This window comes from Pelophylax lessonae, assembly GCF_965119305.1.
Source record: "Pelophylax lessonae genome assembly, chromosome: 5".
In the NCBI taxonomy this organism is placed as follows: Eukaryota; Metazoa; Chordata; class Amphibia; order Anura; family Ranidae; genus Pelophylax; species Pelophylax lessonae.
In genome coordinates, this window is record NC_138772.1 from 198,380,841 (window position 1) to 198,394,000 (window position 13,160).

Genomic DNA, 13,160 nt, shown 5'->3' on the forward strand with positions numbered 1-13,160 from the left:
TATCCCATTATTCCTTTCTCCCATCCAAGTTCAATAATAAATATAAAAAAAATAAATACCAAGAAAAGGATGTGTTGTGCTGAGGAAGAAAGTAATGTCTGCTTCACAGTGATCAGTGCAAGTGTGCTTTCAAGTTATGGTCAAGAATGCAGTAATCTGGGACACAGTGAACAGCACGTCGGGAGTTGTGTCAGTACATGTGCTGTAGAAAAAAATGTCTGCCGTGCAGTTGGTAACAGCAGGACAGTTTCCAGCAGCAGTGGGGAAGTTCAGTTGACATGTGAACGAAAAGGTGTAACCGGAGCTCAAGTAAAGACAGAAGAGGCAGATGTATGTGTGTCTGTGGCAGGAAACACAATCTGCATTGCAGTATTATTCTGCAGGCTGAGCAGTGTTATGGCAGCAGCGAAGAAGTTATTTTACCAGGCGAGAGAGAGAGCACCAAAGAGATCTGCCTGGCAGGTGGAGCCAGGGCCATCAGCTAGTCTGGGGATGTGGACGGAGCCGCCGTCCACGGGCTTGCAATCCGAACGGAGGAAGGGAGCTGAGATGTCACTTCAACCATTGGGTGTAGCTGAGGAGAAGACACGTGTGTGGAGGAGCAAGATGGCGAATGCCGGAGTGAGTCGCAGCACGGAGGCTATCCCATGTGTTGGCGGAGAGCCTTCAGAGTGGACTGAGACATAGAATCTGACCCTACTGGACACAGGAGTCCGATTAATGTCCAAATAAAGTCTGGCACTGTGCAGTGGAGGGGACATGGAGCATCTTGGACTGGTATGTGGCAGATGCTTGATTGTATCTGTGCAGCTGCGAGTATGGGGCCAGTGTGGGCACTGCAGTGACATGTTGCTGATGTTGGAGCAGAGCGATTGCCAGCCCAGAAGACTATATGTGAACAGGGAGGTAGGGACCACCTCTGAACTGTTAACACCAATAGTGGCTATTCCCTTTGGAAGAGGACGGGGAGTGACGAGAACACTGCTGGGGCCAGGGCTAGTAGTGCAGACTTGCATACCCATCTGCCAAACCTTCCTATCCATCAAAAAAAATTGGAATCTGAGGCGGTCCATATATATTGATCAAGTTGAAGTCAACCATCCAGACAAGAAAAGCCAAGCTTGCGCCATCAGCATTCTGAGTCCTGAAGGCAAGATGGTTCATATACCTCACCCTGGCTAATACTACTGAGGTATCCCGAGTTCTTGGTCAGTTTAAAGAGTTGCATGTTACAAAGAGGCTGAGCATTACCACCATTGAAATGTTGATATTGGGGCTTCCCTTCTATTCTTGCAAATTAATGAGGGGATCACTGAAACTGCCATTGATTTATCCCCTGGGAAAAAAGAACTTCTGCCACAGAGGACTTCTCCTGTTAAAGCCAGGGGCTGCTACCTGAAGGGGGTAAACCCCTAGAGAGGGGGGCCAGTGGGAAAGGGCCCCTTGAAGAGTTCTTACAGACATTCACAAGTAGGCCAGCTATTGCTAAGACTCCAGCAATGACAGCATGCTGCCAGGAGAAGATGTGTTGCCTCAGTGTTGCAGAGGGAAGGACACTGCGGGCGCCAGTCAGATGGACTCTAAACCTCTTCATCCTAACTTGTGGGTCTGGCTGGAATAGGAAAGGGTCAGTAGCCTGGTAATTGAGAGGGCCTTTGCCTATTGCTAGTCATGTGGATCCTGAATGGAACAAATTTGGAATATGCTTAGTCAGTCAGAATGGTAGGTTGTTCTGTTTGTCTATTACAGACACACCACGATGACGAGTCAAGAGTTGCCATTAGGCCGCTGGATGCATCAGCTGTCTCTACATGTGTCATGATCAGGGGTCAGGCTCGAAGACCAGTTGCTATAGCAGTGGAAGCTCACACAGGAACCAGCAGGATAGGAACACAGGCAGGTCACCCTGGCAGATGATGTTCACCAGAGCTCCTGATTGTGGAGATGGATTTTGCTGCATGTGTGCACCAGGTCACGGGCCTCAGGATTGCCCCACCAGGAAGTGAGCAAGTCAGGGTCCAGTAGAAGATATAGCAGGTAAGGATCAAGCAGAAGCGTAGTTGAGAAACAAGCCAAAGGTCCGTAATGAATAGTTGCAGGTTGGGATTAAGCAGAAGCGTAGTCTAGGAGCAAGCTAAATGTTGGTAATGAATGGTAGCAAAGATACAGACGGCAGCAGGAGAGACAAAAGCAAGATATTGGCTGAAGAAGGCACACTATTCTGGCAACCAGGAAGTGCAGAGGCATGGCTTAAATCAGGAAGTTCATGGGAGGAGCAAAGAGTTCAAGGCAACCAAGATTAACAGCAGGATCATTCAAGGAATTGTCCAGGGAACTGTCTAGCATTCCAGGTGGCCAGACACAGCAGAAGTCATTGGTTCAAGTCCAGGTCCTAACAACATGACTGATAGTGATAGAGATTATTCAGGTTAGAAGGTCGCCTCTGTGGAGAGCATGGTTTTATTGTAAGTAGATGGAATGTAAATTTGCTACATGCTTGTGTTTTCAAGGAGTCTCCATCCCTCTGTGGAGGTTGTCCATGGCCCATTTCTGTATATTCGTACAAATGTTTTTTGTAGTAAAGTTAGTCAGGGTGTTGAACCATTTTCCCTGTCAAGCTGTTTTTGTTTGGTGGGGGGTGCATTAATATAATATACAATAATGAAAATTCATGTATATTTTTTCACGTAAATTATTGTGCTTACCGGCCACATATGGGGTATGCCCCATGGCCTTGTACATATGTTACTTATATTTTTATAGGCCAGAGTCAATGAGAACATGGCTCAGTGTTGCCAGCTGTCAATATTTTACTGGCAGCTAGTAAAAAATGGGCACTTTTCTCCTGCCAGTAAATGCCAGTAACAGGAAAAGATTGCCAATAAAAGAAATACAGCTGTGGTGCTTGTGAGACCATCCGAGTGCTTACTACAGTGTGTTTAGACTGCACCAGCAGGGGGGGTGGAGGCGGTGCCCGAGCGTGCGTGATGTCATGGTGCAAGGGAGCCGAAGGGTCTGCGGGACGGAAACAAGGCAAGCCAGGAATGGGACTGTCAGTGCTGTTTGGACTGGAGTGGACTGAAGGGACCATCTGGCGTGGAGAGAGACTGTGACTCAGGAGGGGACATGACGTGTCGGTGAGGCACACTGCCTACAGTGTCACAGTGAGAGTCAATTTCATGTGTGTGTGCCTGCCCATTCTAATTTCTTGCCCTCCTGAGTCCTGCCCCTGAGCTACTTACTTACTATATTGGAAAAAAAAAAATTATAAACATGATCTTTGCTTTAATACCCACCTTAAATCACATTGCTAATTGCATATTGTACTTGTTTGTAGCCTAAATACTGAAATGTGTACTTGATACTGTAATTTTGTAACTTTTGGAAATTCTATTAAAAACTGCCAGTAAATTTTTGGTTTCGTGTCAGTAAGTTTCAATCTAGTAGGTTGGCAACACTGAGCACAGTAAGGCAAGAGTAAGCACTTTGTCACTATATATAACCATTTTAGAGCCAATCAAATATGTGTGGTATTCCTTGGCAACTTTTTTGACCAAGCAATGTTCTTAAAAGCATGGCAAAATGAGCATACTTGGTGCCAAGCACATCTGCTGAGGCAACTTTATAGTACTTAAAGCGGAACTCCACCCAAAAGGGGAATTTCCAAGTTAGGGCCTACTCCCCGGCTCCTGTTTGTGAAACGGTGCTTTTGGGGAGGAGCTGGGGAGCGGGTACACTGATTTTGACAGGTACCTGCTCCAACTTTAGCAAAAACAGAGGGGATTGTGGGACTTTGAGTGAGTGCAGCTAGATATATGTATATATATGATTGTATTAGATGTCATGGACACAGAATAAAATCCCGAATGGGGGACCCATGATGACCTGACACCAAATATGACATTCACAACGAATGAAATGCCATGAATAAATGATAAGTCATATATATAATTAATCTAGGCGAGAATAAATGCAGTAAAAATATATACAAAATCATTGTTAATAAATAACAGATTTATTGTGACAACTAAGTCTCTGTAGGTACACAATCTTTTAATATATATAAATCAATTACTAAGACCCAGAAAATGGGGACCTACAGAGAGCTGACACATGGTTCACATATTAAATTCAAAATTCATAACCTAAAATATAACATATATTGATATCGATAACAAATCATGTATTTAAAAGATTTGCATAAGCAAAAACACATTGGTAACATTTCAAGACTGATTATTCATAAGGAGCAGATAAAATACAGGAATATATTCTTTGTAGATACATGATTTTTCATTATAACAGATTTGTACATGATGGCTGAATAATTGTAGGCTCGACACGTTTCGTGGACCTCCGTCCACTCATCAGGAGCATAGGAACTAAATTGTGTGTCTGAAAATATAAGTTTGGATATATATCAGAATAATGATATGAACACAAGGGAAATGGGGATATGTATCAAAGTATATATGGAGTTAGCACTACCTTGAGCAGTGTCATGTCTACAAAAGGCCAATCCCAGAGAGGAGGTGCAGGACTGGGCCGAGAAACGCCTGACCCGGGGCTGAGGCATGGACAACATCCAATAACATGGGAATGAGCAGTGAAAAAGTAAAAGCCCCATATGAGAATGAAGAAATCAATAGGAAACCAGGGAAGTCGTCAAGGAATGAAATGATAAACACTTCAATACCAATAAATTCTGAAAATATATAATAAAATAGACTTAGTTTAGTTTTGATTCTTCTAATAAACGGAGATATATCTGGTAGTAATGGAAGGGGGAGAAAAGAATGTGTCTAGATATGGAAAAAACTCTATGTGGTCAATAAAAGTCAGTAAGCCACCAGAGAGAGTGCCAACGCTATGGAAATACATGTCAAACATAGTAGTGAGCAAGTGATATTATTGCGTGAATTAAGGGGACAGGTAAGAGTGAAAAGGTTGATTGTGATAACGAGTTATTTTTGAGGGGATTCCAAGATGAAAGATCAGAATCAGGAGAGAGATGAAACCGGAGCCGTGGTGAGAGAGGGGACCCCAAAGAAGGTTGTATCCGTCCCATATAGCAGGTAAATCGTGCATAAACAGAAAAACAGAGGGCATGCAATAACTAAACGGGAAATTGTAGCATATAAAAAGCCAGACTACCACAAATTAGATGTGTAGGGACTCACCAATGTGAACTGAAGAGATAAAGGCTGAAGTTGAGACCAAGCTTTCTCCTTCCCTCCTCCCTCCCGAAGTCTTCTGGGACACATGACTTTGGGACTAGTAACAGAGTGCAGTGCCACTAGCTCATGCGTAGTGGGCACCTGGTTGTGAAGCTGCACGCTGTCACAGCTGGGTGCCCATAATAAAGATGCCGGCAGTGCCGAGGGAAGACACAGGGTGAAAACAGGTGGGGTGAGTGCACCGCTGGATCGTGGAACAGGTGAGTGGCTGTTTAGTAAAAGTCAGCAGCTACACTTTATGTAGCTGCTGACTTTAAATAAACATAAAAATTACTGGAACTCCGCTTTAAAAACCTTGCCATCCAGAAAGCCACCAAGCTTGTGCAAACTGTAGGTGTCGATATAAAGTATTTTTGAAGCCAAAATATTTACCATATGTACTAAAAACAATGCCAAATGTGCTTTATTTTTTTCAGTTGGGTGTTAAAGGGTACGAATTCTACAACTAATAACAAATCACTCCTAATTTTCTAAAAATTAACTAATACTAACCTAAATTAACTAGCCTCCTGTTATCCATATTACATACTTCACTGCAGGGCATGACCAGCCCTGATGAGAATTTCTTCAAAGAAGTAACCTTCCTCTCTGTTGTAGGAATAGAGAAGGCTCAAGACCTGGAGTGCCATAAGACCCTGGATTTGATAAGCAATGGGCTCTTAAATTAGGATTTTTTTGGAACTAACATAGCAATTAGTCGGGGGGGGGACTTGATGTCCAGAGATTACCTTTATTACACAAATTATCAATAGCAGTTCCCGTATTTGTGTTCTTTTTTGGACATTTTAATAACCTCTTGGGTCCAAGGTAATCATAATTAAATATTACTATGACATGACCTATTAGGTAAACATGTTAAAATATTACAGATGGCAACCTGCGCAAATGTTCGGAACAACTACAGTCAATAATTTTGAACGTGTACTTGGACAAAAAGAAAAAAGATGAAGTGTGTCATTTTGAAATATTTGCTCAAAGAATAGAATGGAAAAGAAACATGCTCTAAAAAGAAATCAAAATATTTGTTTTGGACTAAACAGCTAGGATGGGTGATTAAAGCTTTATTTTTGACGTCAACGTTGATATGCAGTTCCCAGGAACAGATATTACATTATTCTTAACCAAGAGACTACTCTGCCAATTTTTTTTGGTATGTGCATGATAGAGTTCTGCTTTAGAAAGAGTGAGATAATTTTTCTGAAATGTGTAATAATAGCGAGCTTTATGTAAATCAGCTCAAGGGACCTGGTTGGTTTTACACATCTTAAAGTTTTGGCTGTTGATCAAATGTGACGATCCTAACACATCTCTTGTGTTTTGAGAATTGCCAGGTTCAACTGCCTGTTTTATTCAGCATGCATTTCCCTTAATACTGACTCCAAATGAAAACTGAAATAAAAAAAAAAATAACTGGCTTTGTAAGAAATATTTCACACACATTTTGTGATGTTTATGATTTTCAAAAGGGCAGACTGTCACAAGTTGGAATTTTAAACATGCAGTAATTTTATTACCTGGATACAAAAAGAGATGGGCAACTTTCTGGTCCAAACTATTTTTTTTTATATCAGAACAATGAATGTTTGGCCAAAAACCTTTGGTAGAGGTAAACAAAATAACAGAAAGTTAAAGACTATAAATCACAAAACATACTTGTTTCTCATCCTCTGCGATGACCTTAAAGCGAATAACTCAACAACAAGTTCACTAAATGGACCTCTTATGTATTTATACATGTTGATCATATCCCCCCTAACCTCCTCATCTCAAGAGTGAATAAATTCAGCTCCTCTAATCTTTTCTCATAGCTGAGCTCCTCCAAGCCGCTTATCAGTTCGGTTGCCCTTCTCTGCACTTTCTCCAGTTCCCCGATATCCTTTTTGAGAACCGGTACCCAAAACTGAAGTGCATATTCCAGATGAGGTCTTACTAATGATTTGTACAGGGGCAAAATTATACCTCTCTCTCTGGTGACCATACCTCTAATAATAAAAGAAAGTACTTTGCTCGCTTTGGAATTCGCAGCTTGGCATTGCATGCTATTATTAAGCTTATGACCTGCAAAAACCTCATCTACTATGGATTCCCCCAGTTGTGCTCCCCCTAGTATGTAAGATGCACGCATATTCTTAGCCCTCAAGTGCAACACTTATGAACATTAAACCTCATTTGCCAACCATCATTTCGCCACATGCCTCATTTGCCACAGTTGTTCACACAACAGGAATATGTGTTCTTGCCTGTGTTTTCTTTTTGGGGGAGGAGGGGGCATTTCAAAGTGTTTTCGTTCCTTACACATAGGACAGCCCATTCACTTAGATGGGCTGTCCTATGTGCAAAAAAGGTGCCAAAGAAGCTCCAAAATGTTTTAGGAGCGGAGTATGGTACATTTTTTACTGTGCTTTTTTATGCATTTGTCACAGATAGGAATATGGGACAGTAAGGTACAAAATGAGAACTACTCTAGCTGTGTATTTAGTGAGAATGGTGTTCATTGTCATTGACTGTACGCGAGTACAGCGTGTGGTAGAGCAATCTCCTGGAGGGGGAAGGCAGGTGCAGGGTGTGTGTTAATGAGGTCAGCTCCTGAATTGCTTCCTAAATCATAACAGTTTTCCCAACCTAAGGGACAGGTAGCAGGAAGTAATAGAGGAGTTTTCAATAGTCTGGAGGCTGAAGTAAGGCCTATCCTAGAATACAACGAAAGCCTTTTCTTTAATGCATCAGAGGTATATTAATAGAATACTGTTGCATAGGGAAGCTGGAATTTAAAAAAAAAAGGTAAACTTTGCCATTAAGCCATACTAACAGACTTCAGTACGGTTCTCTTCTATGTTTGGGGTTTGCAGATTTCATGCTGGGTTTGGTGAACATCCAGCAAACCGAACTTTGCTCAGTTCACTCATCACTAGTACACACCCTTTGCCACAACCCCTGTTGTGAAGATCATGAACAATGCAGTCATATAAATTAAGGTTTAATGCCGTACATTCTTACAGAGGTCTATACATTAGACCAGAAAAAGAAAAAACTGAGGAGTGGAATTTGGTTCCAAAAGAGGGACAGTCCCTATAAATAGGGAACAGTTGAGAGCTGTACAAATGAGGATTCCATTTTTATAGACACATTCTAAAGTACTAGATACAGTAATACAGCAGTGCAACTTAAGCCCATAACTTGTTGATATCTTCTCAAATAAACAGGAGGATCACAGTATGTTAGCAGGGGCTGGGGTGGCATCAGATTCAGATCAGACTCTCTGCCCTAAGCTACGGCTCCCTGGTGCCACTTGAAATCTAGGTGCAGGAAGCAAGCTAAGCCTTCTGAACTCTCCAAGTAGGAGTAAAAGAAAAGGCTGACAAATACTGGATAGATCGTAATCATCCATGTTTACTCTCGAAAATGTCCATAGACATGGCAATGGCAGACCCTGCCCTAAGTCCGTCCCTCTGACCAATTTCATCCAATCAGAACTAATCTCTATAATTATACCCTAATTTGGTGAAATGCGTTAAAGGAGTAATCATAGAGCTAGACTGCCATTGCTATGTGGACATTTTTTTTACAATAAACGTGGACACTTGTTATCTATTCAGGCTGTGGCAGCCTTTTCTTCTACTCCCAGCAGGGACTGGAGTTTAATCCCACCTTCCTAGATAACCTACTTACCTCCTACACTAAAAACTTGTAGGCAGAAACATATTGATTTGCTCCCAAGGCCAATGGTGTCATCACTTCCCGTTCCTACTCCCCAGGTATATAGTTGATTACATTTAAAGAGAAAATTATGCAGCGTCACTCAGAGAAGTATGTCAATGTCATTACATTACCTTATGACGCTGCATTATTTTCTCTTTAAATGTAATCAACTATATACCTGGGGAGTAGGAACAGGAAGTGCTGAAGTAAAAGACTACAAAGCCTCCTATTTATTGACAACTGGTGCTGAATGATATACAGCCTAGTATCTTTTTGGCCTCAGAGGTAGCTACAACCATACACCAATGGCAGATGTGCCAGTGTTAGTGGTCAGGATGTTTTAGAACCCACCTACAGCACTCCATCAGAGATACAACACTCAACATACTGTAGAACTGCAAGCTCGTACCTTATACAAATAAATGAGTTACATGTCTTGTATATTATACTTTCATATGCAATATAAAGCCTATACTGAGGAATAAGTAGTTTGAAGGTTGTCACTACTGACCTCTCCTCCTAAAAAAATGAATTCCCTGAATGTCATGATGACTCAATGGTTTCAGTGCTGTCTTGTTTGATTAACACAATTATGCAGATTAGGTATTCTGTCTTTACTGATTAGTATGCTTGTTCTGGGCCACTTTCAAAGCATTCAATTTTGAAGACACCCAGGCAAAAAAAGCATGCACCGTAATAGCAGATATCTCATTCATTGCCTGGGAGTTCAACTTATAATTGCAGTTTTGTATGCTATTAACCACTTTCCGTCTGCTCACTAGAGCTCTACTGCGGAAAAGTGGTTCGTTATAGTCTGGCGAGGTAGACCTACGTCGCCAGACACTCCCCTTTCTCGGCGGCGCGCGCGCGCCACCGGAGGCTCGCTCTCACTGTATTCAGTCACAGCGGGAGTTGGGCCAGGGGAGGAGCAGCGGCGATCGCCGCTGCCATTCCCCGATCGTCGGGGAATCGAGTGTGGAGATCCGCCCGCTTGTGTAAACACAAGCGTGCGGATCTCCTAAGTGACAGGCAGGGTCAGATTGCAGGGTTCAGCATAGCTGAACCTGCGATCTGTTCTTGTGTCACTCAGTCACCTCCCCCCCACACACGTTAGTAAGCACCAGGCATACATTAACCCCTCCCTCTCTAATAAAGTTAACCCCTTCCCTGCCAGTGTCATTTTTACAGTAACAGTGCATATTTATAGCACTGATTACTGCAGTAATGTCACTGGTACCCCCAAAAGTGTCAAAACGGTCAGTCAAGGGTCCGATCCGTCCGCCGCAATGTCGCAGTCCCACAAAAAAAAAAAAAAAAAAATTGCAGATCGCCGCCATTACTCGTTAAAAAAAAAAAAAACACCAAAAATGACAGAAATCTTTCCCTTAGTTAGTAAACGCAATAACTTTTGCGCAAACCAATCAAAATACGCTTATTGTGATTTTTTTTTACCAAACATAGGTAGCAGAAAAATTGGCCAAAAATTAAAAAAAAATTTGATTTTTACATTTTTTTGGGGGGAATTTCATATAAAAAATGTGAAAAATATTGTTATTTTTTCAAAATGTACACTCTTTTTTTGTTTATAGCGCAAAAAGTAAAAAAATCGCACAGGTAATCAAATACCACCAAAAGAAATCTCTGTGGAAAAAAAAAGGACGTAAATTTCGTTTGGGTACGGCGTCGCACGACTTGTCAGTTAAAGTCGCACAGTGCCGAATCGCAAAAAGTGGCCTGGACGTAAGACAGCAAAATCCTCCGGTGGTATAGTGGTTAAAAAGAGGGACATTAAGTGAAATTACCACTTTCTATTTTTTTTTTTTTTTTGGTAGTAATATTGGGCTAGTCCTTTATGAAATGTGTAAAATAAAATATGGTCAACAAGAACCATTTAGGTTTTGCAATTACTCACAAACATGTGATGGCTTGTTCGGGACCAATTGACCCTGATTGCAAGCACCGAATGTATGTGTTCTAAATTAGTACATTTAGAACAGATAAATATTAGACAATAAAAAGATACAAAATTAGCGATGAGAAGTTTAACATAAATGACACAACAGGCCTTGTGATAATCTATCGATCTATAGACATGACTGTTTTCTATTTTTCTCTAAATGTCTAATAAAACCTACCTCTTGCAGGGTATCAGGCTTTTTCTGTCTTCCAGAATCCGAATTCTCTGCTGTTTGGCATCATAAGTGACATTTGCCCTAACGTTTTTACCGGTGTTGTGATCGTACACTACTATCCTGCCTTCCCACTGCAAAGGGGCTTCACATGGGGTCACTGGATCCGATGATGATATATATCTAGCATGTGCGGAGCTGGTCACAGTGATTAGTAAAAGGCCTACAATTATGAAACAGCATAAACCTTGCACTTGTCCTGTCTCCATCATTTGTGTTTCCAGCTAGCAGTGTTTACCCTTCCCCCCTCCCTTCTCTCTTCTATGCTGACTATCTGCAAAGGGAGGAGCAGTCAGTGAATGCAGTGATGTAATGCACTCAGATCACAAGATAGAAGAGCATAGAGCATTCATTGTAATATTTATTTCAAAATCCTACATACACTTAGTGGAGCAATTTAGTTGTACATTAGGCTTCTTAGAGCAGAATAAATGTACAACATATATTGTGACATACTAATAAAGTGAATCTGCTCAGATGCTATAATCAGCCATCTGGAGTAAAGGTGAGTTTAGTTCTGGTTCAAATCCAAAGGGAGCCGTCAGTCCCAGGCCAATCAGCTGCTGGTGGGGGATCAGCTGCACATACACAAAGGGAGAGGGATGCTCATTATATCATTTTTTCAATATGGCCACATAGCCAAATTAGGTAAATCAAAGTGCCCAACTGTCCCTGATTTTGAGGGAGTGTCCCTGATTTGGAACAAAGTTCCTCTGTCTCTCTTTCCTCCTCATTTAGGTCTGATCTATATAGTTGTATACAAAATGCACTTTTTATCTTTCATAAAAAAAATTCCCAATGCTTATCCTTTTATCCAGTTTCAAAATTGGTGCATCTGTAAATTTCAAAAGCCAGTATAAAGGAATAGTAGTGGTAAAAAAAAAAAATAAGCACTTGTGGGTTTGGCTGATCTTTTTTTTTGTATAATTCTCCCTCAAGGGAGCTTGGCAGGGGATGCGTCCTATTCCTACATACTGTTGCTAATAGGTGTCCCTCTCAAAACGTTGGGTGGTATGGGTCAATGGTGTGTCTGCTCCTTTGTACATGTGCAGCTGGGGGGGAACCTCCCTCCCACAGCTGATTGGTCTGACACTGACAGCTTCCTTCTGGGTTCAGACAAACATTTGTTCAGACCAGACCCAAGCTCCTCCCTAGCATGAAAAGTCCTGCGCAAGTGTTGGAAGAATTGGCTGAGTCAGGAATCTTTCATAAATGCAGCTGAAGTAACGTATATATGAACCTATAAATGTAGATAGAAGTTATACTTTACCTAAATTACAGTTAGAGTGATGCTTTATGATGAACCTATTTCTAGTGATAGAGGCCCCCATCCCCCTCGCATGCATGAAAAGAGAGTTTATGTGTCTTGTTCCTACAGAGAAAACCTTGAGAGATAAGGAAACAAGATGCTACATTCCAGGACCAATTTCCAGAACTAGCTCTGACCGGAGAGATAACCGCTAAAGGATGGGACAGTTGAAGTAACCGTTACATTGCCAGTTAAGAGAAGTGGACATTGATTGGATGGAAATGTAATGTTACACCTTGGACCAGCCCAGAACACACCTAGACCTCATAAATATTCATCACTATAAAAAGTGCAAACCCTATTGTCTGGGTAGATTTGTATGCACGAGGCAGGCTGTGACTGAACTCTGTATATATCTCCATGCGCATGTAAATAAACAAATTCCTCTTGTTTTCCAAATCACTGGATCTGAGTGGTTCCTACAGCAAGCTACAAGTTTCTGGAGTTGTAGCTTACACAGGATTGTAAACTATTTGTGTTTGGCAGGCCATAGGTCATGCAATTTTCTTTGGTGGAAGGATAAAAAATTGCTCAATTCCCTCATCAACACAGTCAGTGTTGATGATGGAATCCCTCCTGCAGCACTATTGTGTTCTGCAGGCGGGGAGCAGGGGAGCCTTCCCTGCCAACAGAACACAATGATTAGTGTTGCCGCCAATAGCTGCCGGCACTAGTCGTACAAAAAAAAACGACAAGCTGGTTGTACACAAGTCAAACAATAGATCA

At 41.7% G+C, this 13,160-nt stretch overlaps 1 protein-coding gene across 1 annotated transcript in view; it reads right to left on the reverse strand.

Annotated features, from left to right (window-relative positions):
* EPDR1 (ependymin related 1) overlaps nucleotides 1-11,389 on the reverse strand; it is a 64,376-nt gene extending 52,987 nt beyond the window's left edge. The window contains exon 1 of the mRNA XM_082259792.1: nucleotides 11,072-11,389. Coding sequence (XP_082115918.1) covers nucleotides 11,072-11,337 — 266 coding nt within the window. The 5' untranslated portion in view covers nucleotides 11,338-11,389. The remainder of the gene's footprint in view (nucleotides 1-11,071) is intronic.
* Nucleotides 11,390-13,160: the final 1,771 nt, after the last annotated feature.